This window comes from Mus musculus, chromosome 9 (genome assembly GCF_000001635.26).
Source record: "Mus musculus strain C57BL/6J chromosome 9, GRCm38.p6 C57BL/6J".
NCBI lineage: Eukaryota > Metazoa > Chordata > Mammalia > Rodentia > Muridae > Mus > Mus musculus.
In genome coordinates this window covers 120449573-120474643 of record NC_000075.6, presented here as the reverse complement: position 1 = coordinate 120474643, position 25071 = coordinate 120449573, and the positions used below count along the sequence as shown (strand labels likewise).

The 25071-nt window shown below is 46.7% G+C and overlaps 1 protein-coding gene across 4 annotated transcripts in view; it reads right to left on the bottom strand.

Annotated features, from left to right (window-relative positions):
- Myrip (myosin VIIA and Rab interacting protein) overlaps nucleotides 1-25071 on the bottom strand; it is a 172582-nt gene that overhangs the window by 1458 nt on the left and 146053 nt on the right. For 3 of the 4 annotated variants that reach the window (XM_006512125.3, NM_144557.5, XM_006512127.4), the window contains 6 exons: nucleotides 20923-21117; nucleotides 13075-13236; nucleotides 9846-9950; nucleotides 9683-9743; nucleotides 7080-7198; nucleotides 1-1872 (listed from right to left, as the gene is read on the bottom strand). The exon at nucleotides 1-1872 is cut by the window's left edge. In XM_006512125.3, coding sequence (XP_006512188.1) covers nucleotides 1840-1872; nucleotides 7080-7198; nucleotides 9683-9743; nucleotides 9846-9950; nucleotides 13075-13236; nucleotides 20923-21117 — 675 coding nt within the window. In that variant the 3' untranslated portion in view covers nucleotides 1-1839. Of the gene's footprint in view, nucleotides 1873-7079; nucleotides 7199-9682; nucleotides 9744-9845; nucleotides 9951-13074; nucleotides 13237-20922; nucleotides 21118-25071 lie in introns of those variants that run through there. The other variant, XM_006512128.4, reaches the window with a different exon arrangement.

Below are 25071 nucleotides of genomic sequence, written 5' to 3'. Positions count from 1 at the left end.
ACTGATGACAAAATAATTTCTGGAACTATAGTATGTTTATGGTTTAAATAGTAAATTAAATCTTTGTACTTATTTGGCACAAGGAAACCTTTTACAAAAGTTCGAACGCCATAGAACAGGCTTTTTCTTCGTTGTTGTTGTTGTTGCTCTTATTATTATTTTTTGCAAGGCTTACACAGTACACGCTTTGTCAAAAAAAAACAACTGAGTATTTTAACACTGGTAGCACAAAGGCAGCCTCGTGCCTCTTAAAGAAAAAAACGTCCTGTTTGAAAGTCAGATCTTTTTGTTGTGTTTTTTAAACTTTGTTTTAGTGTGAACCACACCCACTGGATAAAACACCAAAGGTTTACTTTTTCCATGGAGTCCTGACACAAACATCAGCAGGAGCATCATAGGAAGACACAAGGACCCCCATCAGCAGCAATGGCAAACAAGGAGGGAGGACACAGGGAGGACACAGGGAGGACACAGGGAGGGCGGTTCAATCCAATCTGAGGATGCATAGGAGAACCAGAGAACTTGGAAGTGAAGACAGGGCTGGCTTCTGGGGGTGGGGGGCACTCCAGTTAGAACCAGCTCACACGCCTGGCTTCAGCAAGTTCACTGGTCTGACCTTTAGTTATGGGACTTCTGGAAAACCGGAAGAGAGAAGAGACTAGACAAAACTGGACACACTGTGCCCTCCAGAACCAGCACCTAATGGCCACCCCCTCCCCCGCGCCTCCCTCCTCTACCCTCTCCCCATCACACCCTATGATTCAGAAAATCCCAGAAACCAACGTTAAAAACATGCTGCAGGCACCCAGCGAGACCAGCATGGGGTCAGTCTTATTGTGTGCATGGACACACTTTAGATACTCATGCATTTATTTCAGCCCCTGCCCTGAAACACAGTGAACTTGGGGTGAGGGTCAGCTCTGCGCCCCTCACCGTTCACACTGATTTTCTCTTAAGGGGGTGGGGTTGCTGACCACCTTTATCATGGCTGTCATTCGGAATCTTGTTGAATTTGGCAGGAGATATCTTTTAGAGGATAGAACACTTTTCTTGTGTAGTTCTATTTTACAATAGCTCATTCGTGACCAAGCCATATATCACCTTGACTCTGAACAGTATCCTTTATCTTAGATTAATAGTGACATCGTCCCTTAGGCCCCTCTCCCCCTGAGTAAATCCATGCAAGAACCCCAAATTGAGAATAAGACATGGTTTCAGAGAGACCCGGGTATGGCATCGGTGGATCAGAGCTTTTCCTTTAGTGGCGGCCAAGCAACGGGGAGGACAGAGGCACGGGGCTGGGGGCTTAGCTGGAGGTGGCCAAGCATTTTCCAAATGAGACTGTTTCTAGTGCCCCCTGCTCTTAGCATCGGTTAGGAGGTGATAAGCACGACTAAGTGATGGTAGTGATCCCCACCTTCCTAGCCCCCAGCTCCTCTCCAGCAGTTTTCTGTAGGATGAACTGTTGATGGGGATTAAAGGGATTAAAAACACACGGGGCTGGTAAAGACAGCACAGAGGAGCAAAATTAAACAGGCACAATGCATCTTCTGAACACAGAGCTCTGCTATTGGAAGCCAGCATCTGGATATTCGGTCTCAAATTCCCTTGGGAGCCTAAGGCAGAGAGTGGGCGAGACCTCAGTGTTGCGGGCTGAGACGGCCTTCTGGGTGAGGTATCAAGACAGCCCGGTGCAGCAGTGCACTGCAGCCCCCTCACCCAGCCCTCCCAGGCCCTCGCCTCAGTGGAAATCCACACAGTACTCGATGGCTGTTGGGTCAAGGCACTGTCGTGTACGGCCGGAGGCAGTGGGTCACTGGCTGTGTGTGGAGTCCTGCTTTAGTACATCACAGCTGACTCCAGATCAGGCTCCTGAGGGAGGGAAGCGAGAAGAACGATGTCACCAGCTCCTGACAGACTAAACTGGTCATGTCTGGCAGTGAGGTCACAGGGAATGACTGGACACTTTCTCCCTCCTGGGATGTCCTGAGGTTTTCTGGGCAGGTTGGGATAGAGATCCAAGTTTGAAAACGGCCCGCTGATTCTTAGGAAACAGACTTTCTGTTGTGTGTAGTTGGGTATTTTCTGTTGTGCGGAGTTTAAGTGTCTTAACCAAACTCTAATGCTCACATTACAGACTCACAAACAAATTGGCATTTGTTTCTGGGAAAGCTGGTAAGGGGGCTCTTCACCCACCCATCAAACCCAGCAGAGAGTTTTTCCACCCTCAAGGCAGACTCCAGACTTGCCTACTTCAGCCAAATGAAAACACCCTCCTCCTGCTGTCTCTGAACACACTTGTCTTGAAATCTACTTTTTTTTTTCTGAAAGTATTGCTGACCTACTTTTGATATTTTAGTACATATGCTCATTTTTTCTTTTTAAATTAAAAAAAAACATTTTGTTACATGTATGGCTATTTTGTCTGTATGTATGTCTGTGTACTATGTGTGCCTGGTACTGGTGGAGGCCAGAAGAGAGCATCATATCTCCTGGAATTGGAATTACAGATGGTTGTGAACCACCATGTGGGTGCTGGGAAGCAAACCCAGGCCTGCTGGGAGAGTGGCCAGTGCATTTAACCCCTAGGCCATCTTCCCAGCATCCCATGCCTTCTATTTTTAACCCCCTTTCTATTATTCTAAGGTGATTTATATACTCATTTACTTGTTTTTGAGATGCAAGGGGCTGATCTTGGGGCCCTATACACGGTTAGCAGTGTTCTGAGCCACACTATCGGCTTTCTTAGGTGATCTTCATTTCACTAAAAATAACTGATTGCAAAGAAACCTGTGTAACACGTGCACACAGCATCTCCTCAGAGCTGGAAGGCCTCGCTCTGTGCAGTGTTGTGGGGGTTGAGGGTGAAAAGCACCCATGTTCACACGCCATTTCTCCGCCTGCTGGCACTCTGCAAGGCTGGATGGAGTGGGTCACACTGGGGGTGACTGGGTGATGGATTCCTTTTTCCTCAGCCTGGCCTGTGCTCACTCTGCTTTCTGACTCTCTGAAAAGTGACCGAGCCACCTCAGGCTCCCACCCACCATGGGCAGGGGATACTCCTGAACCGTGGACACCGCCATGCCTTCCCAGCTATGAAATGGAGCGGAGGTAAATCCTTGCTCTCTTTTGCTGCTTCTGAACAGGTATTTAGTCACGGCAATGGGCCGAGTAGTCCCCTGGGCCCTCGTGACCCGTGCACATTCTGCTACTATGGAAATCAATTTAATCATCTCATGTATCTATAACTCACTTCTTCCCTGATGTGGCAAGATAGCTAAACATTGAAAGGTCAAGGTTCACAGCCAACCGGTGAAGGAAAAATGACGAGAGACTGAGGTCCTCATGACACTCAAGACAGTAATGTATGGTTCTAATGCTGGAGCCCACATTATGTATTTGTCCGGAGCTCTTCCACTCAGAGTGGACAAGGAGTGGAATGACGAGGAAGGGCAAGGTAGACAGTGACAATTCTGCAGCAGCTGGGTGTGTCTGTGTGTCCCTCTGTCCACTCCACAAACAGTCTGCCATCAGTGTGGCACGGACTGTGGACGGCCCTGTCAGATCTCTCTTCTAATGCACTGTGCTGAGTGTTCTTTGAAATTCCGACACACATATTGCTGTGCACTGTTTCAAGACAGTGTCTTGCAGACCTGGCTGGCCTTTAGTTTGAAGCAATACTCTGTGTCAGCCTTCTTCATGTTGAGACTGTAGATGTAAGCCACCATAACTCAGCTGCAAATTGTTTTTATATTAATCGACAAATTGAGTATTTAACTAAAAGAATTTGTGTGGTGTGGTGTGGTGTGGTGTGGTGTGGTGTGGTGTGGTGTGGTGTGTGGTGTGTGTGTGTATGGTGTTTGACTGTGTATGTATATATATATGTATATGTATATATATGATGTATGCATGTGTATGTGCACATGTATGTGTGTGTATATAGTGTGTATGCACATGTGCATATGTGTGGTGTATGGTGTGTGCACATGTGCATGTGTGTGAGGGTGTGCGTGTGTGTGTGTGTATGGTGTGGGAGTGTATATATGTGTGTATATGGAATGTGTGGGAGTGTGTATGTGTATATAATGTGTGAGTATGTATACACATAAGTGTATTGTGTGTGAGTGCATGTGAGTGTGTGTATATCTATGGTATGTGTGTGTGCACACACCTGTATGTGTGTGAATGGTGTGTGTGTGTATGGTGTGTATATGTGCATATGGTGTGTGTGTAAATGGTGTGTATGTGTATGGTGTGTGAGTTATGTGTATGTGTATATATGGTGTGTGTGCGTGAACACCTGTATGTGGGTATATGGTATGTATGTGAGTTTGCATGTGTGTGCATGGTGTGTGAATAGGTGTATGTGTGTGTATGGTGTATGACTGCATGTGAGTGTGTATGTGAGTGTATCTATGGTGCATATGTGTATGGTATGTGCATATGTGTGTGTGTGCAGACATGTATGTGTGTATATTATATGTGTGTGAGTGTACATGTGTATTATGGTCTGTGAGTGTAAATGGTATGTGCATGTGTATGATTTGTGTGCATGTGTGTGGTATGTGTGCATTTGTGTGTGTATAATGTGCAAGCATGTGCATGTGTGTATGGTGTGTGTGTGTGTGTGCACATGTGTGAGTGTATTTACCTAAGTAGAGGTCAGAGGACTCTCATGAGTTTGCTCTCTTTCCACTGTGGGGATCTGGAGACCAAACCAGGTTGTTAGGTGTGTGCAGCAAGGGCTTTTACCCCTGTGCTGGACAGTTTTATGTCACCTTGACACAAGTGAGAGTCTTCTGAGAGGAAGGAACCTCAATGGAGAAAACACTCTTGAGATTCTGCTGTAGCAAGTCTGCAGGGCTCGCTCTTTCTTTCTTTCTTTCTTTCTTTCTTCCTTTCTTTCTTTCTTTCTTTCTTTCTTTCTTTCTTTCTTCCTTCCTTCCTTCCTTCCTTCCTTCCTTCTCTCCCTCCCTCCCTCCCTCCCTCCCTCCCTCCCTCCCTCTCTCCCTCCCTTCCTCCCTCCTTCCCTCCCTTCTTTTCTTCCTAGACTTGGAGTTTATTAATTTTAAGTAACAATAATTTAAAAGGTACAATGGATTCTCATATTACAGAAACACATCTATACAATAAAGAAAGCTAGCCAGGGTCATAAGCTGCTATCTAGTAACATCAGTTAACGAGGAAGCTAGAGATCATTGTGAATTACCTCAGGGAACACCTGCTTTTGCTATTTTGATTTTTAGGAGATTTTCACATATGTACCCACCACTGACCTCAAACTCCCTAGGTGAGTTCTGGCCATTGCTCCCTTCCGTAAACACAGATTAATGCACATAAAGGCAGATTAAGGCTAACTAGCTGTTATCTACTGGTCTGTATTCCAGTCTGAAAGGAACACACACTAACATCTTGTACAGTACTGGTTTTCTGGTATTTAGGAATCCACTGGGTAAAGCCAGGTATGGTGGCAGAAGCCTTAATCCCAGTATTTGGGAGACATAGGCAAATTTGAGGATAACCTGGTCTACATAGCAAATTCCAGGCCAAGCCAGAGTTACATAGTTAAGACCCTGACTTAAAAAAAAAATCAAACCTGTGTGACGCTCATATTTAGGCAAATGTCAGAATGTACAGTACCATTGTAGTATTTGCAAATTTTAAGATAATACTGAGCATTTTTGTTAAACACATAGAGGTAAAACCTCATAAGATGTGTAGTTTAATCTTCTTTAAAATAAGTGGCTCAAGGTTCAAAACGAGAACAAATGCAGCTTTTAGGAGAGTGGATTTCAGCCCTGATTTTACCACTGACAGAGCAATACCATGCATGGGTCACTATTTGAAGCCCTACAAAGCCCTTTCAAGACTCCGTACTAACTAGAAATGGGACAAAGTACAACTTGAAAAAAAGAAAAATCCTCTTTTCACACAAATGAAGACAGAGTCAACCAGCAAGTGTAATCACATCTAGGTTTCAAGTTGGACGTTTTCTACACTGACCTCCGCTTAGGAACTGATCTAGGGACTGGCACTGGCAGGCTAGTGCCCAGGTTGCACAGGCCTGGCTTCAAGGCTGATGGAGCATTCAGTTTACTGAAGAACAAAGCCTGGGAATGACAGGCTTGCTCAACACTAACTTAGTCACTCAGCATTGTCTTAGTAGTGATTGAGGGGGAGGGCCCAGACCACGGTCAGTGGGGCCATCCCTGGGCTGGTGGTTATGGAATCTATAAGAAAGCAGGCTGAACAAGCCAGTAAGCAGCCCCCTCCATGGCCTCTGCATCAGCTCCTGCCTCCAGCTCCTGCCCTGTTTGAGTTTCTGCCTCTGTTTCCCTCAGTGGACTGTCACTCAGGATACATAGGCCACATAACCCTTTGCTCCCCAAGTTGCTTTTGGTCATGGTGTTTCATCTCAGCAATAGCAAACCTAACTAAGATACCCCATAAGCTATGTCACCGGTGACAGTGTCTTGCTATGTAAGTGTGGCTCGATGGGACCTCACATGCAGCCCTGACTGGCCCCCAACTTGCAGTAATCCTCCTGCCTTAGCCTCCTTTATGGCGAGATTACAATATGACCTACCTGATGTGCTACAATTGTTTTTGTTGTGAACACTCTCTTATCCCTCCCCATGATCCCCAGAGTCTGGAACATCACCCTCTGTCAGGTCCCTTGTCACATTTAGGGGCAGCTGCTGCTCTGCTTAGGAAAAGGCATTCGTGGCTAACGGAAACTTACAAGCACAGATGGATCATTCCAGAGTAAAAACCCTTACACATCCACCAGACCTGGCACTCTTTCCTTTCTCTCCAATTACAGCTGGTTCCTAAAAGTGCTACATATAGCTGAGATGGCAGACTAAGGCTAAAGAGGTCAGCAATGCCACACAGTGTGGCACACACCCTACAAAGTCTAAGGCAGGTCAGGAGACCAGAGAGGAAGGTTGCCTCTTGGGGCTCTGCTGAGGTAGAAGGAAGGAAGAAAAGCCTGCAGGATGGGGTCACAGGGGCGGGGGTGGGGTGCAGGGGGCGAGGACTGGACCATCATGTAACATAATGGGCACAGAGATTCTTACCATCAAGTCCTTGGTGTCACCGGTACTTGCTGTGGGCCTGTTTGTGGAGGAGCCTTGGAGAAGGAAGTTGCGGTTGAATGTCTTAATGGGGGTCACGGAAGATGCTTCGATTTTTTCAGCTAAAAAGGAAACAAAGAATAAGAACTAGGTGCCAGTAAGATGCTCAGTCAGGAGGGTTTGGCCTCATTTTTCCAAAGAAGAGGTTCAATAATTAAAGCATGCCGACCCGGCATGTATGCTTTCCTCAATGTGACCTGTCTCCCCTACCCTCAGCACGTTCTGGACCTCCTCATAAGCTACCTCACACTCATCTGTGAGCCAAGGTTTGCTTCTAGGGGGGACCCAAGGCGAGACACGTACGAACATCTGGAGAGATGGCTCAGGAGGGAGGAAGACTTGCCATGCTCGCGGTGGGATCCCAGTACCATGTAAAACAGCTTGTAACCCAGGAGGCTGCTGGGGTGATTGGCCACCAGTCTAGCTCCATACACACTCTCACACACATGGACACACATGCATACTACCTGTGTACATGCAATCTCATACAAATCATGCATGTACCCTCACACTCATACATACACTCAAACACATGGACACATACATCAACACACTACACACATATATGCACACTCTCATAAACTTGAACATATACTGACACACAAGAACATATTCATGCTTATGCACATTCCCTCACTCATGCACACGCTGTTACACACCAAGTCCATGCCCACACTCAAACACACACACAAACACACACACACCTCACACCCCACATGCGCACACCAGATACACACCCACATATCTTCACACTCATGTGGCCAACACACTGAAACACACTCACCTATAAACAGTTAAACACAGCTTCACAAACTCACACTCATACATATTTACAAAACACAAGCATACAGTCTCACATTCATGGACTCATTCACCTTACACATGTTCAAACACATTCATAATGCATCTACTCACAAGTGCACATACTCAAACATTCTCAGGCTCACATGCACACCCATATCCCCCACACACTCAAACCTCATATTCTCTTACACACTCAAACTCCCATACAATTCACCCTCACAGATTCATGTAACCTCCCCCCCTCAGCCTGAAATCTGGCTGATCAGGTTTGACTGTTATCACCAGGAGATCATGGGGGGGGTGTGTGGAGTCTGCCACCCTATCGTTCTGCCACTCCCTCTGCTACTACCTGCCGCCTAGCTGTTCCAGAGCCAACACGTGGTCACCTGCAACTGGACTCCAAGGATGATTTGGCGGGAATGGGCCCCTTCCCCTTCTTCATAACCCCATGTCTCCAAATAGTAAAATTGAACCTTGATCAGACTAATGTCTTGGTTCCATCCTTTCTTGCGCCGCCTAGTTCCCTCTTTTCTTCCAGATTCCAAGATGCCTTCCAGGCTTGAACCCAGACATGTGAGCTGCTGGTCGGACTCAACAGATTCACACATGAAAAAACCCCAAATCCCATAATACTTTCACAACACACAATCACATAACACATACACACACACACATGTACAAATCATACACTTGATATATTCCGCCACAGACACATCAATGCAGGCAATCACTCACATCTAATCTCACACTCACATAATACCCACACTCAGTTGCACACTGAGCCCCACACCCTCACATACACACTCACACCAGCCTCACACCCTCACATGTACACTCACACCAGCCTCACATTCACACATGCACACCACACTACCTTCATACACTACTCTCATTAACATAACTCACCTGCACACACTTACACCATCATACTCCCAGACTTTCACACATACACTTGCTCACCCAGGCACACTGACATACACCAACCTTCTCACACCTTTTGGGGGTTGGTCTGGTGCTGCTGTGTATCCAAATGCTAAATGCTGGCCCCCAAGACCTATCTGGCTGTCCTTGTCAGTAAGATCCTCACATACACCGAGTGATGCTACACAAACCCTGCTCCCCAGTTTAAAGTTAACTGGTTAATAAAAGGCTAGAGCTTGTGATTGGTCAGTAGAGAGAAAAAGGCGAGAGTTGAGGGTTGAGTGACAGGTCTCAAGTAGGGAACAGGAGGGAGAAGAAGGAGAGAGAGAGAGAGAGAGAAAGACAGAGAGAGAGAGAGACAGAGAGAGACAGAGAGAGAGACAGAGAGACAGAGAGAGAGACACAGAGAGAGAGAGAGACAGAGAGAGAGACACAGAGAGAGAGAGACAGAGAGAGAGAGAGAGAACTAACCATGAGAAGGGTCCATGAGCATGTGGCCAGGAGAAAGCAGTAAGTAGCAAGCGATATATACGGCTGGGATGTAAGTTAGCATAGCTCAAGACCTACCCAATCTAGGCTTACAGCATGTTAATCAAACAACAAGATCATGTATTTTATACGGGCTAGCTAGAATATTAGAATCCATTCTACACACATCCATTCTACACTCGTCCTCATGCACGCCTTCTCACACACTCAAGTAAGATGGATTAACACAGTCCCTAGGGAGATGGCACACTGGATCCGGCCCTCACACTTTCACACACTCAGGGCCCAGGTTCTCCCAACAACCCCAGCTTGCTGTTTTAAGTGCAACATACCTTTCACAGGAGGGGCAGGCAGTTTCCTCCTCTGCTGCCTCGACGTGTCTATAGTTTGTACCTACAGAGAAACACGGCTGTCAGTACAGCTCTGCAGATCCTAGATATTTGGCACCTTCCAGGTCATGTGATATTCTATTGGGGGCGTGAAAGGCAGACACACCTGGCTCCTTTGCTTCTGGTCCCGTCTTCGTGTGAGACGCACACACGGTGCTATGTTTAAGCCAGCGATGGTCAGGGCTGAAATGCGGCTCTCGATGTCCGAGATCTTCATGCAACAGAAAGAAAAGGTCAGTAAATACCGAAAGGAAGAATCCTGGTTGAAAATGCTACAAACTATAAAGAATGAATGAATCTGCTTTTATGTCTGCTTATTCATTCATTCACTCATTTCTGTTTTTCTTTTTGAGACAGGGTCTCATGTAGACCAGGCTGGTCTGAAACTTGCTATGTAGCTGAGGAGGACCTTGGACTCCTGACCCTCCTGCCTTCACCTCCTAAGTGCTGGGATTACAGGTGTGCACTTCAACACCTGGCTCTTTCATTCATTTAAATCCTACCAGTGACTGGTCTATCCACCGCTACAATGAAAAGACAAAGCAGAGGAAATGCATACATTTAAATTTCTAGTTTTACAGTTCTAGAGTATGTCAACAGACCTATTAGTGTATGCACAAGGATAATTCAAAGCCCTGGAACACTTTGGGAAAGGTAGTCCAGAGCCACCTAGGTCCTAGTGAAGTCTTCTATTCAGGCTAGGATAAGGTTTTAGTTTGCTCTAAAAAGGAACTGGAGCCTTGGTCCTTAGGGAAATGCTGCTGAGGTAATAAAAATGTCAAAAAGCAAGACCCACATTGGTGTTATAGTGGCATGGTTGGTACAGGCGTAACCAACTATTTCCTGAGTGGATTTAAGGCCTTTTCCACGGGAGGGAAATTATGCCCTGTTCTGTAAACCTGGCCAAACACCCGTGGTTGCAGAGGCCCCAGGCCCCAGGAAAGGACCTGTCATTATTTTGCTAAATAGACATAGCTTCAAATGGCCTTCTAAATACTTATCTTTTTATATTCATAGCTTAATGCAGCTTCCATTTGCCATCAAAGAAGCTCCTGTTGGTAGTGGTCAGTGGTTAATACGAGACTCACAACTGGCCAAAGTGCAGAAGCAGAAGTGGGAAGAGTTTAAGAGCATCTCTGGCTTGCTTGTTCTATGAGACAGCCTCTATCACTGGCTTGGAATTAGACAGTTTAGTTAGACTGGCTGGTCGGCAAGCCCCAGTGATAGGCCTGTCTCCATCTCCAAAGTAGTGGGATTACAACCTTATTTTTTTCCACTATTTTTAAAATGTGGAATCATGCCCTCACGTTTGCAAGACAAGTAGTTTACCAATGGTACCCTCTCCTCAGACCTGGCCAGGATGCAGTTTTAAGGTATTAAGGACAGTAGCAATATCAGGGATTTGCAATGAACTCCTGTCGCTTATTTTGTTAATATTTATGTATTTATAAATGTGTGTGCGTTGGGGTGGTGCACACACCATGGTACACACGTGTAAGTCAGAGGACAACTTTGTGGAATTGTTTCTCTGGTTCTTTCCTTCTGTCTTCAGGAGGGGTTCCTGGGGGGAGACGCCAGGTTTCCAGGCGTGTGCATACATGTAAGTGCATCCTGCCTTTATCCGCTGAACCATATTGCTGGGGTTCCTGCTGCTTCTTAACCCAGAGAAATGTAAGGACCTCACACTTTCTAAAAATTAATTTATGTATCTTAAGACAGCAGCATCTCATGTAGCCAAAGCTAGCCCTAAAATTGCCCTGTAGCCAACGATGACCTTGAACTCCCAATCTTAATCTTCCTTGACACTCACATTAGAGACAAGGACCACCATGCCTAGCTATGGTGGGTGCTTTATAAAGGAAATAAGACGACATGGGCTCCTGAGAGACTGCTCACAGATCCCAGTTAGTCAACGGTTTACACTATGGCCAGCTCCAATCCACAGGAGACAAGGGCACCTTCACAAAGGCCACAAAGAAGCGGCTGGAGAAAGTGGCAGATGAGAACACGCAGTGGAAACAGTCATAACTACGTTCTGCTGCTGAGAACTGTGTGCCATCCCTTCATTCCTTTCCTTACCCCCCCTTAAAAAGATTTTTTGCTCACGTTTACAAATGTGTGTACTTTGTGTGGATTTGTGCACAGGCCTGCAAGTGCCCGTGGAGGTCAGGAGAGGGCACTGAATCCAAGGAGCTGGAGTTACCGGCGGTTGTGAGCCACCTGACGAGGGTGCCGGGCTCACAGCCCAGGCCCTCTGCAAGGATGGGATGTGCTCTCCCTGCTGAGTCATTGCTTCAACTCCGACTCCATTTTTGTTAAGTGTCAGAAGTCATTCCTTCAGGCTATGACAGCTGTGGCCTGACCTGCATGTAGCTTTGAGTCTCTGGTAAGGAAGCAGCAGGGAGCAACCCACAGAATGAAAGAGGTGGCCTTGGGATGGATGGGAGGAGACCAGCATAAAGCATGAATGTGTGTGCATGTGTACAGTTTGTAAACACACACACACACATACACGTTAGGATGCACATACATGTATGCACACGTACTGTAGGTGCCAGGGGCTGACATTGCAATTGCTCTCCACCATGTGTTTTCAGAGAGTATCTCTCATCGAACCTAGAGCTCATGGATCTGAGTCGACTGGCTGGCCTGTGAGCCAAGAGCTCATGGATCTGAGTCGACTGGCTGGCCTGTGAACCTAGAGCTCATGGATCTGAGTCGACTCGCTGGCCTGTGAGCCAAGAGTTCTTGGATCTGAGTGGACTCGCTGGCCTGTGAACCCCAGGGATACCTGAACTTCCGCCCCTCCAGCACTGGGATTACAGGTATCTGTCACCGTGGCCAGCTTTTTGCCTGGGTGCTGGAATCTCGGGCCTCAGGTTTGAGGCAAGCACTTTACTGGTCTTAAAGTAAGCCCAAGACTGATGACATAGACCTAAGATCTGGTACAGGAGGGAGATGTCCATTTTAGAAGAGGTTTGCAGGCTGGAGAGATGGATTGCTGGCTAAGGGCACTTGTTGCTCTCCAGAGTTTTGACTTCTGTACCCACACAGTTCTTCATAGACACCCAGAATTTCAGTTCTAAGGGATCCAATGATTTTGCCTGACCAAGTATGCATATGGTGCATATACATACATACATGCAGGAAAAAAACACACATAATTTTTTTTTTAATTAAAGAAAGAAAAGGTCTTATCCAGTCCTTTGCAATAGAAGGCCAGCTCTATGCAACTGCACTGGAGATGACCATCCTTGGTAGGCATCAATGACTTTGAAATGGATCTATGAAGTGGGAGCTACTATTGTAACCTGGACAGAGAGGAGGGGGCTCACCTGGAGTTCGGCGTGGTGCACCTGGGCTGCAGCTGCAGCCACCTGGTCCTCCAGGTCTGCCAGCTCCGTCTCGCCAGTGCTGCTGTGGATGCAGCGGGCAGCGTCTTCCAGCTCACTCAGCTGGCCCTCCAGCCCATACACGGTGCCCGCTGCCAGGTACACCTGCAGAGACAGCACAGCTCTGAGCCCAGTGGACTGCGACTGACCAGGTTCTTTGAAGGGACACCAGAAAGCTGGACTCAATACAAGGGGAGAATTGAGAGCCCCTACTTATCAACACTCTTCACACTTGGATGGGGGCAGGAAGCCTCTGACATCTCTCCTCTCCTCCAAGCACTGAAATATTCATGGTGGGGTAGTTTTGGAATCATTTACATGAAATGTGCCTGTTTAAGCATGGTAACAGACAAACATTACCGGGTAAATTGGAAGTGGTGGTGACAGCGATGTCCCTGTCATCACTCATTTTTACCAGGGCTGTATCTACCCCAAACTATTACTCATACTTCCAACCCTGTTATCTGTCAATGTTCCTCCTTTTTTTTTTTTTTAAAGAAGTATTTATTTTTATCACAGCTAAGACAAAGCAATAGGAAACAGATCGGAGCCCTGAGTAGTCAGACACTCATGGTTTTACTTTGTGTTTTCTGAAACTCCGTTTTCCTGTCTCTGTGGGGAGGGGACACAGGGGTTTGTCACTGAGCTCAGCTAAGTAAGAGCCTACAACCAAAGTGATGGGGCTTGAAGGGCAGGAGAAGGGAGCAGTGGTGACATGTGTATTGACCCAAGAACCAAGGCAGGAAAGTCATATGACTTATCCTTCAAAATCTCATTTATGTGTGTGGGGTAGGTGTGTGCACATGTGTGCACCACAGTGTGTGTGCATGCATGTGTGTGCGTGCATGTGGATGTGTGTGTGTAGGTCAGGGGATGGCTTGCAGGAGTCAGTTTTCTCCTTCCACCGTGTGGGTCCAAGGGGATTGAACTCATATTGTTAGACTTGGTGGCAAGTTTCTTCACCCACTGAGTCATGACTTCACCCACTTGCTGGCCCATATTTAACTCTTTGAATGTTCAGGTGACTCTAAAGATAGATACTGTCAAAACCACTGTGCTAACAATGAGAATATTTTATATCCCGAGAAAACCCAGTGTCATCCCTAGTCTCACAGCTGGGATGAGGCAGAGCCTCGACATGAGCAGTGGAGAGCAGAGGAGAGCCGGTGTAGGTCCTACACTTCTAAGTCCCTACCCTGAGGTGCTATGAGCCTTAGTCTCTGTTGGAATATTATCAAGTTTCACAATTCAGCACTCGGACCAGACACATACTGTGATACACTGGTGGATGGTGTTTTAGTCTAGGCTTGATGTAACGGAAGTCAGTATGCCACTCCATAAAATGTTTCTCCAACCTGCTAAAAAGCAGCCTGCTCCAAAGCTGCCTGGGATTGCTTGCTTAGCAAAGGCCAGCATTGTGTAAAAACAATGGTTACTTTGCATTGTCTGTGTCCAGTTCAAACTGGCCACTGCTGCCTGTGACCTCCCTCCCCCAACTGCCTGCTAGTTCAGCGAGTCCCTCAGAGGGGCTGAGAGATGGGGATGGGTGTTCATTAAGGAAGGGCTCTGGGGCTGGAGAGATGGCTCAGTGGGTAAGAGAAATGACTGCTCTTCCGAAGGTCCTGAGTTCAAATCCCAGCAACCACATGGTGGCTCACAACCATCCATGATGAGATCTGATGCCCTCTTCTGGGGTGTCTGAAGACAACTACAGTGTACTTACATATAATAAATAAATAAACCTTTAAAAAAAAAAAAAAAGGAAGGGCTCTGTAGTCGAAGTCCCGGGACAAAGAGCACTGCCTAGAGATTCTAGGAGGTGTGTGTGTGTGTGTGTGTGTGTGTGTGTGTGTGTGTGAGAGAGAGAGAGAGAGAGAGAGAGAGAGAGAAAGAGAGAGAGAGAGAGAGAGAGAGAGAGAGCGAGCACATGTCTACATGTCTGTATACATGAGTAGGTAAGAGAACAATCTTGCTATGACTTCCCAGTCTCTGCTCATCTTGATTGTTGAGACAGTGACTCTCATTGAGTAGAATGGCTGGCCAGTGGACTCCAGGCCTGCCTGTCTCTGCCTCACAGTACTGGAGATGGAGTTCAGGTCCTCAGTTTCCCATGCATGCACTTAGAACGGACCAGCTGGACTCCATTTTAAGGCTAGAGGCCATCTTGTTATAAGGTCAAAATAAGTTCATTCCTATTTTCTGTAAAACTTGGTTGGCCATGTCTTGACCCATTTTCTGGAGTTTGACATGTTCCACACCCACTACTCTGACTATAAACTGACCACCACCCCAATAAGATAAGATGTTCTGCCAAATACATTTGAGATGTTCAGTAATCTTCCCACATACACATAACCCCAAATCCCCAAACCCTTGGAAAGTCCCTAGACTTGAAGTTTGAGAACTCTAAAACCTCACTGCTCCTATGTTCAGGACTGACCTCTCAAATTGAGTTTAGGGACAGGTAGTTGCCAGACCAGCTACATTTTGCACATTTATAAAACCTTCTATAAATTTGGTTAATTTGGGTGGTGGTCTTTACTCTAGTTCAGTGGGATTAACATTTATCCTACTGAGCTACCACCCCAGATCCCAATGTCACCTTAGCCACACTACCCCAGCCTCATTGCCACCCTAGCTCCACTGTCACCCCAGCCCCACTCCAATCCAAGCCCCATGTCTAGGGGTCTCTTAGGCATGGATATCAATTTTTACAAAAAGAACAAATGTTCAGGATAGAGTGGACCCTTTAGCATCTTGTTAGATTGCAGCGTCCATAAAATATACCTTTGTGGCCCAGTCGATGGTAGTATTTTTTTCCTTTGCTCACAAAGGGTAGATAGCTACTTAAATGACCATGGCTACTGCCATGAGTTTTGGGGCCACCTCCCTTTTGGGGCTTTGGGGCAGCAAGAGAATCTTGGGAAGGACTGATGTCCTCTGCTCCATCCTGTGGACAGGCATCCCCAGTGTGCCTGCGGCCGGCAACTGGTTGTAAAGAACACAGGCAACAAGAACCGAAGCTAAAAGAAAATTGGAAAGTGTGCGTGTGCGTGTATGAAAGAGTGTATGCGAGTCTGTGAGAGTGTGTGTGTGAGCATGTGTTAGAGAGTATTGTGTATGTGTGTGAGAGAGAGAATATGTATGTATGTGTGTGTGTAAGAGATTGTATATGAGTGTGTGAGTATATGTGAGAGTATTGTGTATATGAGAGAGAATGTGTGTGAGTGTGAGAGTATGTATGTGAGAGAACGTGTGTATGTGTGTGAGAGCGAGAGACTATATGTGTGTTTGAGTGTGTGTATGTGAGAGAATATTGTGTGTATGAGAGAAAATGTGTGTGTGTACGAGAGAGTGTGTGTTAGAGAGTATTATGTGTATGAGGGAGAATGTGTGAGAGTATGTGTGTGAGTATGTGTGTATGAAAGAGTGTGGGTGTGGGTGTGGGTGTGAGAGAATATGTGTATGAGCGTGTGTGAGAGTATATGTATGTATGAGAGAATATATGTTGAGTGTGTGAGAGTATGTGTGTGTGTATGAAAGAGTCTGAGTGTGTAAGAGTATATGTGTGGGTATGTGTGTGAGAGTAAGAGATAGTATTTGTGTAGGAGAGTGAGAGTGTGTGTTAGAGAGTATTGTATGTATGAGAGAAAAGGTATGTAAGAGTATTTGTATGAGAGCGAGTGTGTGAGTGTATGTGTGTATGAGTGTGAATGGGTGTGGGTGAGTGTGTGTAATCATACATTAGCACAAGTTGACATTGTCTTAGAGCAAAATAGATGAGACAGGTCCTCAGGTGGGCGTAGGAGGGGACAGGGACCAGACTCCTCCCTTAGTCATCTCTTCCTCTTACTTCCCTGAGTAAATCCTGAGATGGCTCATCTTGTTGTTCACACTATAGTGTGAGACCCTGTTGTTCACACTATAGTGTGAGAACAGCTGTGCTTCCTGCTCTCTGCGGATCCTTTTGAGTCTGTCTCTATCCTTCACTGCCCTGATGTCTCCTGTTTACCCGACTACATGTAATGATTCATGGTTTTAAAAAAAAGATTTGTTTTTATATTATGTATATATATATATATATATATGCTTTGCTTGCATACATGTAAGTGCACTCTGTATGTGCAGTGCTTTTGGAGGGCAGAAGAGGGAGACAGACTCCTTGAAACTGAGCTTATAGGAAGTAGTGAATTGTCACATGGGTGCTGGGAATAGAACTCAGGTCCTCAGGAAGAACAGCCAGTGCTTTTAACTACTGAGTCCTCTACCCAGGCCCTGGTGGTTGGTTTTAATTGTCAACATGATACAATCTAGAATGATTTGGGAAGGGCGTCTCCATGACGGGTTGTCTAGATCAGGTTGGTTTGTGGGGATTATCTTGATTCGTAGGAAGACCTGCCTACCATGGGTGGCACCACTCCCTAGGCAGACTGTACAGCTGAGCACCAGCATGGGTGCATTTATTCACTGCTCTTGACCGTGGATAAAACATGACAGGCTACTTCAGATTCCTGCACCATAACTTCCCCACAGTGGTGGGCCACTGCCTGGAACTGTGAGTAGAATCAGCCCTTTCTCCCTCAAGTTAGGTTATCACACCAACAGGAAATGAGATGAAGACACTGATCTATATGACTTTCATGACCATGCCTCCTTGGCCAGTTGGACACACCAGCACAAGGTTAAAGGCAAGACGGCATCAGAGTTGTGCTGGAAGCCCACTCTCCGATGACCGAAGCGAGCTTCCGCTGGTGAGGCACTCTCCCAGGCTCCAGCCTCCTCAGCTCTGCTTGTGCCACCTAGGGATGGTACAGCCTTCTCCGTCCTACTCTCTCAGCCCTCTGGTAATTCTTAACTTTGTCCACACCTTAGTTAAAAGTTTCTTTACAAATCTCTCCGCTCCCTGCTAGACCCCAGTAGACACAGCTGGACTCTTCTCAGAGGAATTTGAAATCTGAGAGACCCAGGTTTTTTTCTGCCCAAGGAACTAAACTCTCAGTGTGTGCAGCTGGGGAGGGTGAGAGGAGTCCAGAGTGAGCTAGACTTTAGGGGAGACAACAGCTGATCTTACAGAGCTAACGCAATGGAGACTGTGAGCCTCTGAATTTCCTGGGCTCGCCTCTAACCAAGTTAACAAGCTATTTATGAAAAGGTTTCTTTGTTCTGTCTGGTGTAGCCCCCACAGCCTCAGAAGTATTTCCAAGGGTGAGTATTCAAAATAGAATGTTCTCGTTTATCTGAGAGTCTTGGCTCACAGCAGCCATACTGAGAAGGAAAGAGAAAATGGGAAGGTTTGGTCCCCAGCACAAAGGCCAGCGGGGGATGGGGCGGGGGAGATAAAGGATGAAATTCACTTTTTACACTGCAGACCAACAAAAGCCTTGATTTAATTAAACCAGCTGCAGCCAGGGCTGCTCTCAGGGCTGCTCTCAGAGGCAGCCCTGCCTTTTCCTGTTGCTCAGCTGCATTCCATCCTGGGCACATCAGGGGGAGCCCTGCTGCCCAGGGCTCTATGATCTGTTGGATTGGAAAGCTGAGGTGAAAAAAAAAAAAAAAAAAACTTTCCCACTCTTACTCAACGCTTTACCAAATTCAGTGGCGCATGGTGTCCTCTCTTCTGAGGTAGAGATGAAAAGCTTGAGGTGGGGGAGGGGAGGCAGGCATTCCTAGGCATTCTTCTGGAGAATGGGACAGGGCTAGAGCAGCGTTGAAGAGGGGAGCAATTGGCTGCAGACTGCAGATGGTACCTGAGGAGCAAGACCCCCGGGTGCCCTGGGGGCTTCTGATATCCTGCATCAGTAGGTAAGTGGGTGTGTCCTGAAGTGAAAATATTAATGACCCACCCCTACCCTTATAAAATAACCACACAATCATCCTATGCCATGGAAGTGCACACAAGGCCTCAGTTTCAATATGGTTTTGGCCGACAGGTATGTTCTAAATACAAGGAGAGAGAACTGACCACTGTCATTGTGTCTGTGAGCGTGCGTGCGTGCGTGCGTGCGTGCGTGCGTGTGTGTGTGTGTGTGTGTGTGTGTGCATGCAAGAGGGCACCCGGGGGTGTTGCTCCTCAGGTACCATCTGCAGTGCATTTTGAGACAGAGTCTCTGACTTGGAACTTACCCAGCGAGGCTTACTAACTAGAAAGCTCCAGGTCTCTGCTTCCCCGGCCTGGATGACAAGCACAACCCACCATGTCTGGCTTTTCTACATGAATTCTGAAACTCAGGCCTTTGTGGTTGCAAGGTAAACACTTTACCCACTGAGCTATCCCCTAGCCTGGAACCGAGTCCTTTTATCAGCTACCCTCTTCCCAGCAGTGGAAAGACTCTATAGCTGCCCACTGGGTCAATCTTGTTTTCTACGTACTCCCCCTCAACAAAGATTCCTGCTTGCCTAAACTTTAGTGCGAGCAGAACCATCGTCTCCTGGGCTCACCCATGAAGCTTTGAGATAAAGTATTATCTAATGTAATCTTGCCCAGTCACTCTGGCCAGAGCCCCATCCCCGATAGAGGACCACCCATAGCTCATTATGTTTCTGTCCCTACTTGTCCCCAAATGATGGTTACACCACCCTGGCCGATCTTCAGCAGGAATCTGGTTAGGTTTGTTTGATCTGACCCCTTAAGGTCAGTTGGGCAATCTTCTATCTCTTCACCCCGTCTCTGCTTCTCAGCTATCAACTCCCCATCACCCAGGTCATACCAGGGGCCTACCTCAATCTCTTCCCCAGTACAAGACCCCACTGCAGAGGACTCTGTGCCTATTGATCACAACAGTCCTGAAGAAAGCCTGGCTCTCTGTAGCACACACCACTGAACATTCTTTACTTTATCTCTCTGTCTGTCTGTCTGTCTGTCTCTCTGTGTGCATGAGCAGGCACATGTGCTTTGCGTGTGAATGCTCATGTAAGTGCAAGCCCAAGGTTGGTATCAGGAACCATCCCTCCATGACTCTTCTACCACCTTATTTACTAAGGCAGAGTCCTCAGCCAAAGCCAGAACTAGTCAAGACAGCTAGTTTGACAGCTAGTTTGGCAGCTAGTTTGACCAGCCAGCTCACTCTGGGCTCCCCACACCGTTCTGAATTACAGATTGGAATTATGCACACACCTCTGCATCTGCCTGGCATTTATTGTGGGTTTCTAGGGACCTAGACCTTAGTCTTCACACTTGTGTGTACTTCAGCCTCTGACCCAGCTCCTCATTCCCTGATTTTTCTTCTTTAACACCCTCCCTATCCCCAAAGCCTCACGAGGCACTGATTCTCTACATCTCAGGACATTCAGCTTGCACACAGTAGGATTGAAGCGTTTGCTGGCTGTAGAGAAGTCCAGGTCCAAGATGCTACATTCACCTGCGAGGTCTCTGCAGCATCAGGATGAAGCTACTCTGAGATCAAAGTCATGCTTCCCTCTTCCCTTCCCTACGCCATCCTGTACCATCTTCCTTAAGGGAGAAGAAGTGGCCTGGCCACTGTCTGTAACTAGGCAAAGCTGGAGTCTCAGTGGGTCTCCTAACTCTTCATATAGAAAGGCACCCTTGGGGCCACATAGGGAATTGATAACAGAAAAGCAGATGGCATCCTCTGGGCTCTGCTCCCTTCCTCATCTCCTTCTCAATCTCCTTACTCCATCAGCTCCTGATTTGATTCTTGCGTCTGGCAGCCCTGCCTCAGCCCTTTCCCAAGAACACACCAGGCATGTTGTTGTATGAATTGGGATCAGCTACAGTTCTCTTTCTCCTTCACATATGCTCACTCTCGACTGGGCACATTCACACCCTCTTACGTTTTCTTCCAAGGACGTCAGCTGCTTGTCCAGTCTCACTTGGTCTGTCCCAAGAGGAAACATCCCGTTTTCTCTGTCAGTGGAGACTGGGGGGATCTCCCAGGGCCCTGCAGACTCTGCGATCAACTCCTCGGTAGCATTGATGACCTTCAGGACTTCTGTGGAGATGTTGCAGAGAGAAACAGCAGAACACTTCTGTTTGGCCCAATGACAGAGGGGGACAGAAGACAAGAACAGCACATTAACAAGGACAAGGAAATCCTACAGTGTCCTGGCACCGTCACAAGGTCAGCTCTGTAATCACATACACATGTATCACACACACCACCCACACTCACACACATTCACACACACACTCACACAGACACACACACACACAACACATATACAATACATTCCACATACACTCACACACTCATTCACACATACTCATACTACACACACACCACACACACATTCACTGAACACACCACACACACTCACACACCACAAACACACACATCACACACACTCACATCACATACATCTAATACATACTACATATACTCACACCATACACATACAATATATATCACATACACACACACTCATACAAAACACACACCACACGCACATTCACACACACTACAAACACAAACACCACACACACTCACTCACATCCATTAATTCACTCACACACACTCACACACCACACACATTACACACACACACACACACCACACCACACATTCCAATATACTCCCACACTCACTCACACACATATCATGCACTCACTTTCACATGCACACCATACACATACATACACACACATACACACATCTGCTGAAAGAGTGGGACATAAATCTACACAGGGAGCTGAAGAGATAGCTTAGTTGTTAAGAACATTGACTGCTCTTACAGAGGACCCGGGTTCAATGTCTAGCAGCCATGTAATGGCTCACAATCACCTGCAAAATTTCAGCTCTCTTCTGAAAACATTCTTACTCACTAAATAGAATGAATCTAAAAACAACAATACTAACACACGGTAGCAGGGAACCCAGAGGAGGGCCTGATGTGACTTGGATTCAGTCTGGTGACTCAGTGAGTGACTCCAGGTCAGAGGGGTGGGTGGAGGAAGCAGAACCTGAGGCTGAGCTCTCTGTGTTCTGTGTTTATTATCAATCACTTTATTTCCTAGATGATATTTTCTCAGTATCACTTTGTTCACACCACATCTACGTGTGAAACGGCATCTACAGTGTGGTCCTGAGGGTGGCTTTCTGTATGAGGAGTTAGGAGACCTGCTGAGACTCTAGCTTTGTCTATGATGGGACCTTAGCCAGGCTGCTCCTCGGTTCTAGAACTTACTCTGTCATACACACATGAGGGTACTGGCAACGAACTCTTCTGAGCAGGCATTGTGTGCTAGCTCACATGGATCAAGCTAGCCTTTGTTTTCCTCTCTAAACAGGAAGCAACATATGCTAGCCTCCCTTGCAGCTAGGGCTGGTCCACTGACAGATCACTGAGGAAGCCAACTACTTTCTATAAATATTCTTTTCTGCTTATTTTCAAGTGTATGTTTAAGGTGTGCATGTCTGTGGGTGCACGAGTGTGTACAGGTGTGCGGAGCCCCAGGGTTGACACTAGAATCTTTCCTCATCACTTGCTTTCCACCTTATGCACTAAGGTGGGGTCTCCCTCAAACCCTGAGCTTTCCGACAGCTGTAATCTCACTACCTCGATTGCTCTGGAGATTCCTTGTCTCCAGCTTCTGAGAGCTGTCCATGGGCATGTACACGGGCTTTGGGGACTCAAACCCCAGTCCTCACACTTGCTGATCCTGTGGCAAGGGTTTTAACCACTGAGCAAAGCCCCAGACCTACAGCTCCTGGGAGTGGCTTCTACTTCTGGTTCTGTCTCATTGGAGGAGGCTTCAGGCAACACCCTCCCTTCAACAAAGATTGCAGGGTTCAGAGATGAGTGAAGGGTTGAGGCTAGGAATGAAACGGAGCATTCCTTGACTTCATGGCCTGCCTTGACCCCACCCTTACAGCCTGTCACACACACTCTGTCCTAGTCCTCGAGGGTAGACGGACTTGTCACGCGATCCGAGGTGGGTTTCCTCTGAGGTGTGAGGGAGAAGTCTCACATTTCACTTGCCAGGTCAAAGGCTTAAGGGCCTGGACCACACCAAAAGAAAAATGGCCCACATCACACGCAAACCAACAGTAATAAGATCGGAGGTTTTTAATCTTATATAGAGTCACATGTTATCCATATGTTGTAGGTGATGGTCTCTAGCAAATGGTAGATTTTGACAGAGTACCTGCTGTCATTCACTGAATCTGATACATCTGTCAGTGAGTTGGAAGATTAGATATTTTATACACTGTAGGACGTTTTCCTTTCAATAGACCATGTATGTTTTGATTTCTGTTTTATACATAAAAATTATAAAAATAAATTCACTGAAAACTTTTACATTCTTAAACGCAAAACCAACCAACCAAACAACCAAAAACCAACCCTAGAAGTTTTCTGCTGTTTGGAGTCCCAGTTAATGGCCATTGGGGAGTGCAAACTGGAATCTTTGTACAACTTCTCTGTGGATCACCTAGAAGTGGCCTGTTTACCTGGGCCTGGGGTGGGGGTGGGAAAGTTGAGCTCGCAGGACTTAATGCGCTCTCCTTAGTGAGAGGAGCAGGACACCTGACCTGATGCCCTGGTCACTCACTGGTTCAGCCAGATCCACCAGAGGACTTCCACAGCTAAGTCTGCTCCTTGTGTGAATAGCCCGTCCTTGCCTGGTGTAACAGTTAAGATGACCCTCCAAAAGTTTGGTATGAAGTTATAATGAGCACTGCATAGGGTTATTGATGGGGAGATAGAGAGGTGGCTGGCAGGGAACCCCATGTTCAGCAGAAATAAAAAGCTAAAGACTTCTTTAGTTTCTGTTGTACCGGACTCTGGAGCAATGGACTGAATGAGACAACAAAGCAGGATTTGAGTGCCCAGAGAGGGTGCTTCATTAAGGCCATCTACATTCCTCTAGGCACGAATTATAAGATGGATCAAATGTGATGGTCATGGCGTCAGACAAGGAAGAGGCAAAACACATGCAGGTGGTCAACTAATGAACTAAGGGGCCAGGCCAGTGTGAGGCTCTGTTTGAAAAAAAACCAAAAACCAAAAACTGGGTAGTTAGGAACTGAAGTTAGGAACTGAAGGCACTTGAGGCTGTCCTCTGGGATACACACACACACGAGAGAGAGAGAGAGAGAGAGAGAGAGAGAGAGAGAGAGAGAGAGAGAGAGAGAGAGAGAGAGAGAGAGAGAGAGAGAGAGAGAGAGAGAGAATGCACTTTCATCTTTTGCCACCAATATTTCTAAGAGGAAAAAGGGACTTGGATTCCACATGAGTCAGAATTCAGAACAGTTTAGTAGACATGTCCAGCCTGCAGTCTTCATCCAACATGCCAGGATGAGGCCAAGCCACACAACCCAGCTGAGAGCCACCCACGGATGCACTCCTGATCTGAGCCCACCAGGACTGCGTGGCACACGCTCAACATATCAAGAAAGAATATACAGCATAGCAGAACCCAGACCCATGCTCTGCCCATTGCTTTCTGTCCCAAACTACAGATGCTTCCAATTAGCAGAGCAACAAGCAAGGAAACTGGTCCCCAAATGCCTGAATTTCACAGATTCGTCTCTTTTTTAAAGGTAAGAAAAGACACTCCATATGTCCCCACAAAGAGCTGACAGAAATCTGCAAGGAGAATAGTCCAAGTTGTTTCAGTTCTCATGAACAGAAGGCCCTTGGTGGCACCTCCAAAACCCACCAAATGCACTCTCCAACAGACTCACTCACGCCTCTGAAGAGTGACTTTGTAAAAGATGGGGTACAGAACTGTGTGAAGAAGTTGGGGCATAATCTTAATAAATTAGCATATGTAATAAACAGATACAACACATATATCAGAGATCAGAGGAGAGCTGACCTCTAGGAAGGACTGAGGGATGCGTGTATGTGCACATGTGTGTGCCTCTGTGTGTGTGTGTGTGTGTGTGTGTGTGTGTGTGTGTGTGTGTGTGTATAGGCCAGAGGAAAACCTTATAGCTGGAAATCCTCAAGAACTATCCAGTTTGTTCTTTTTTTTTT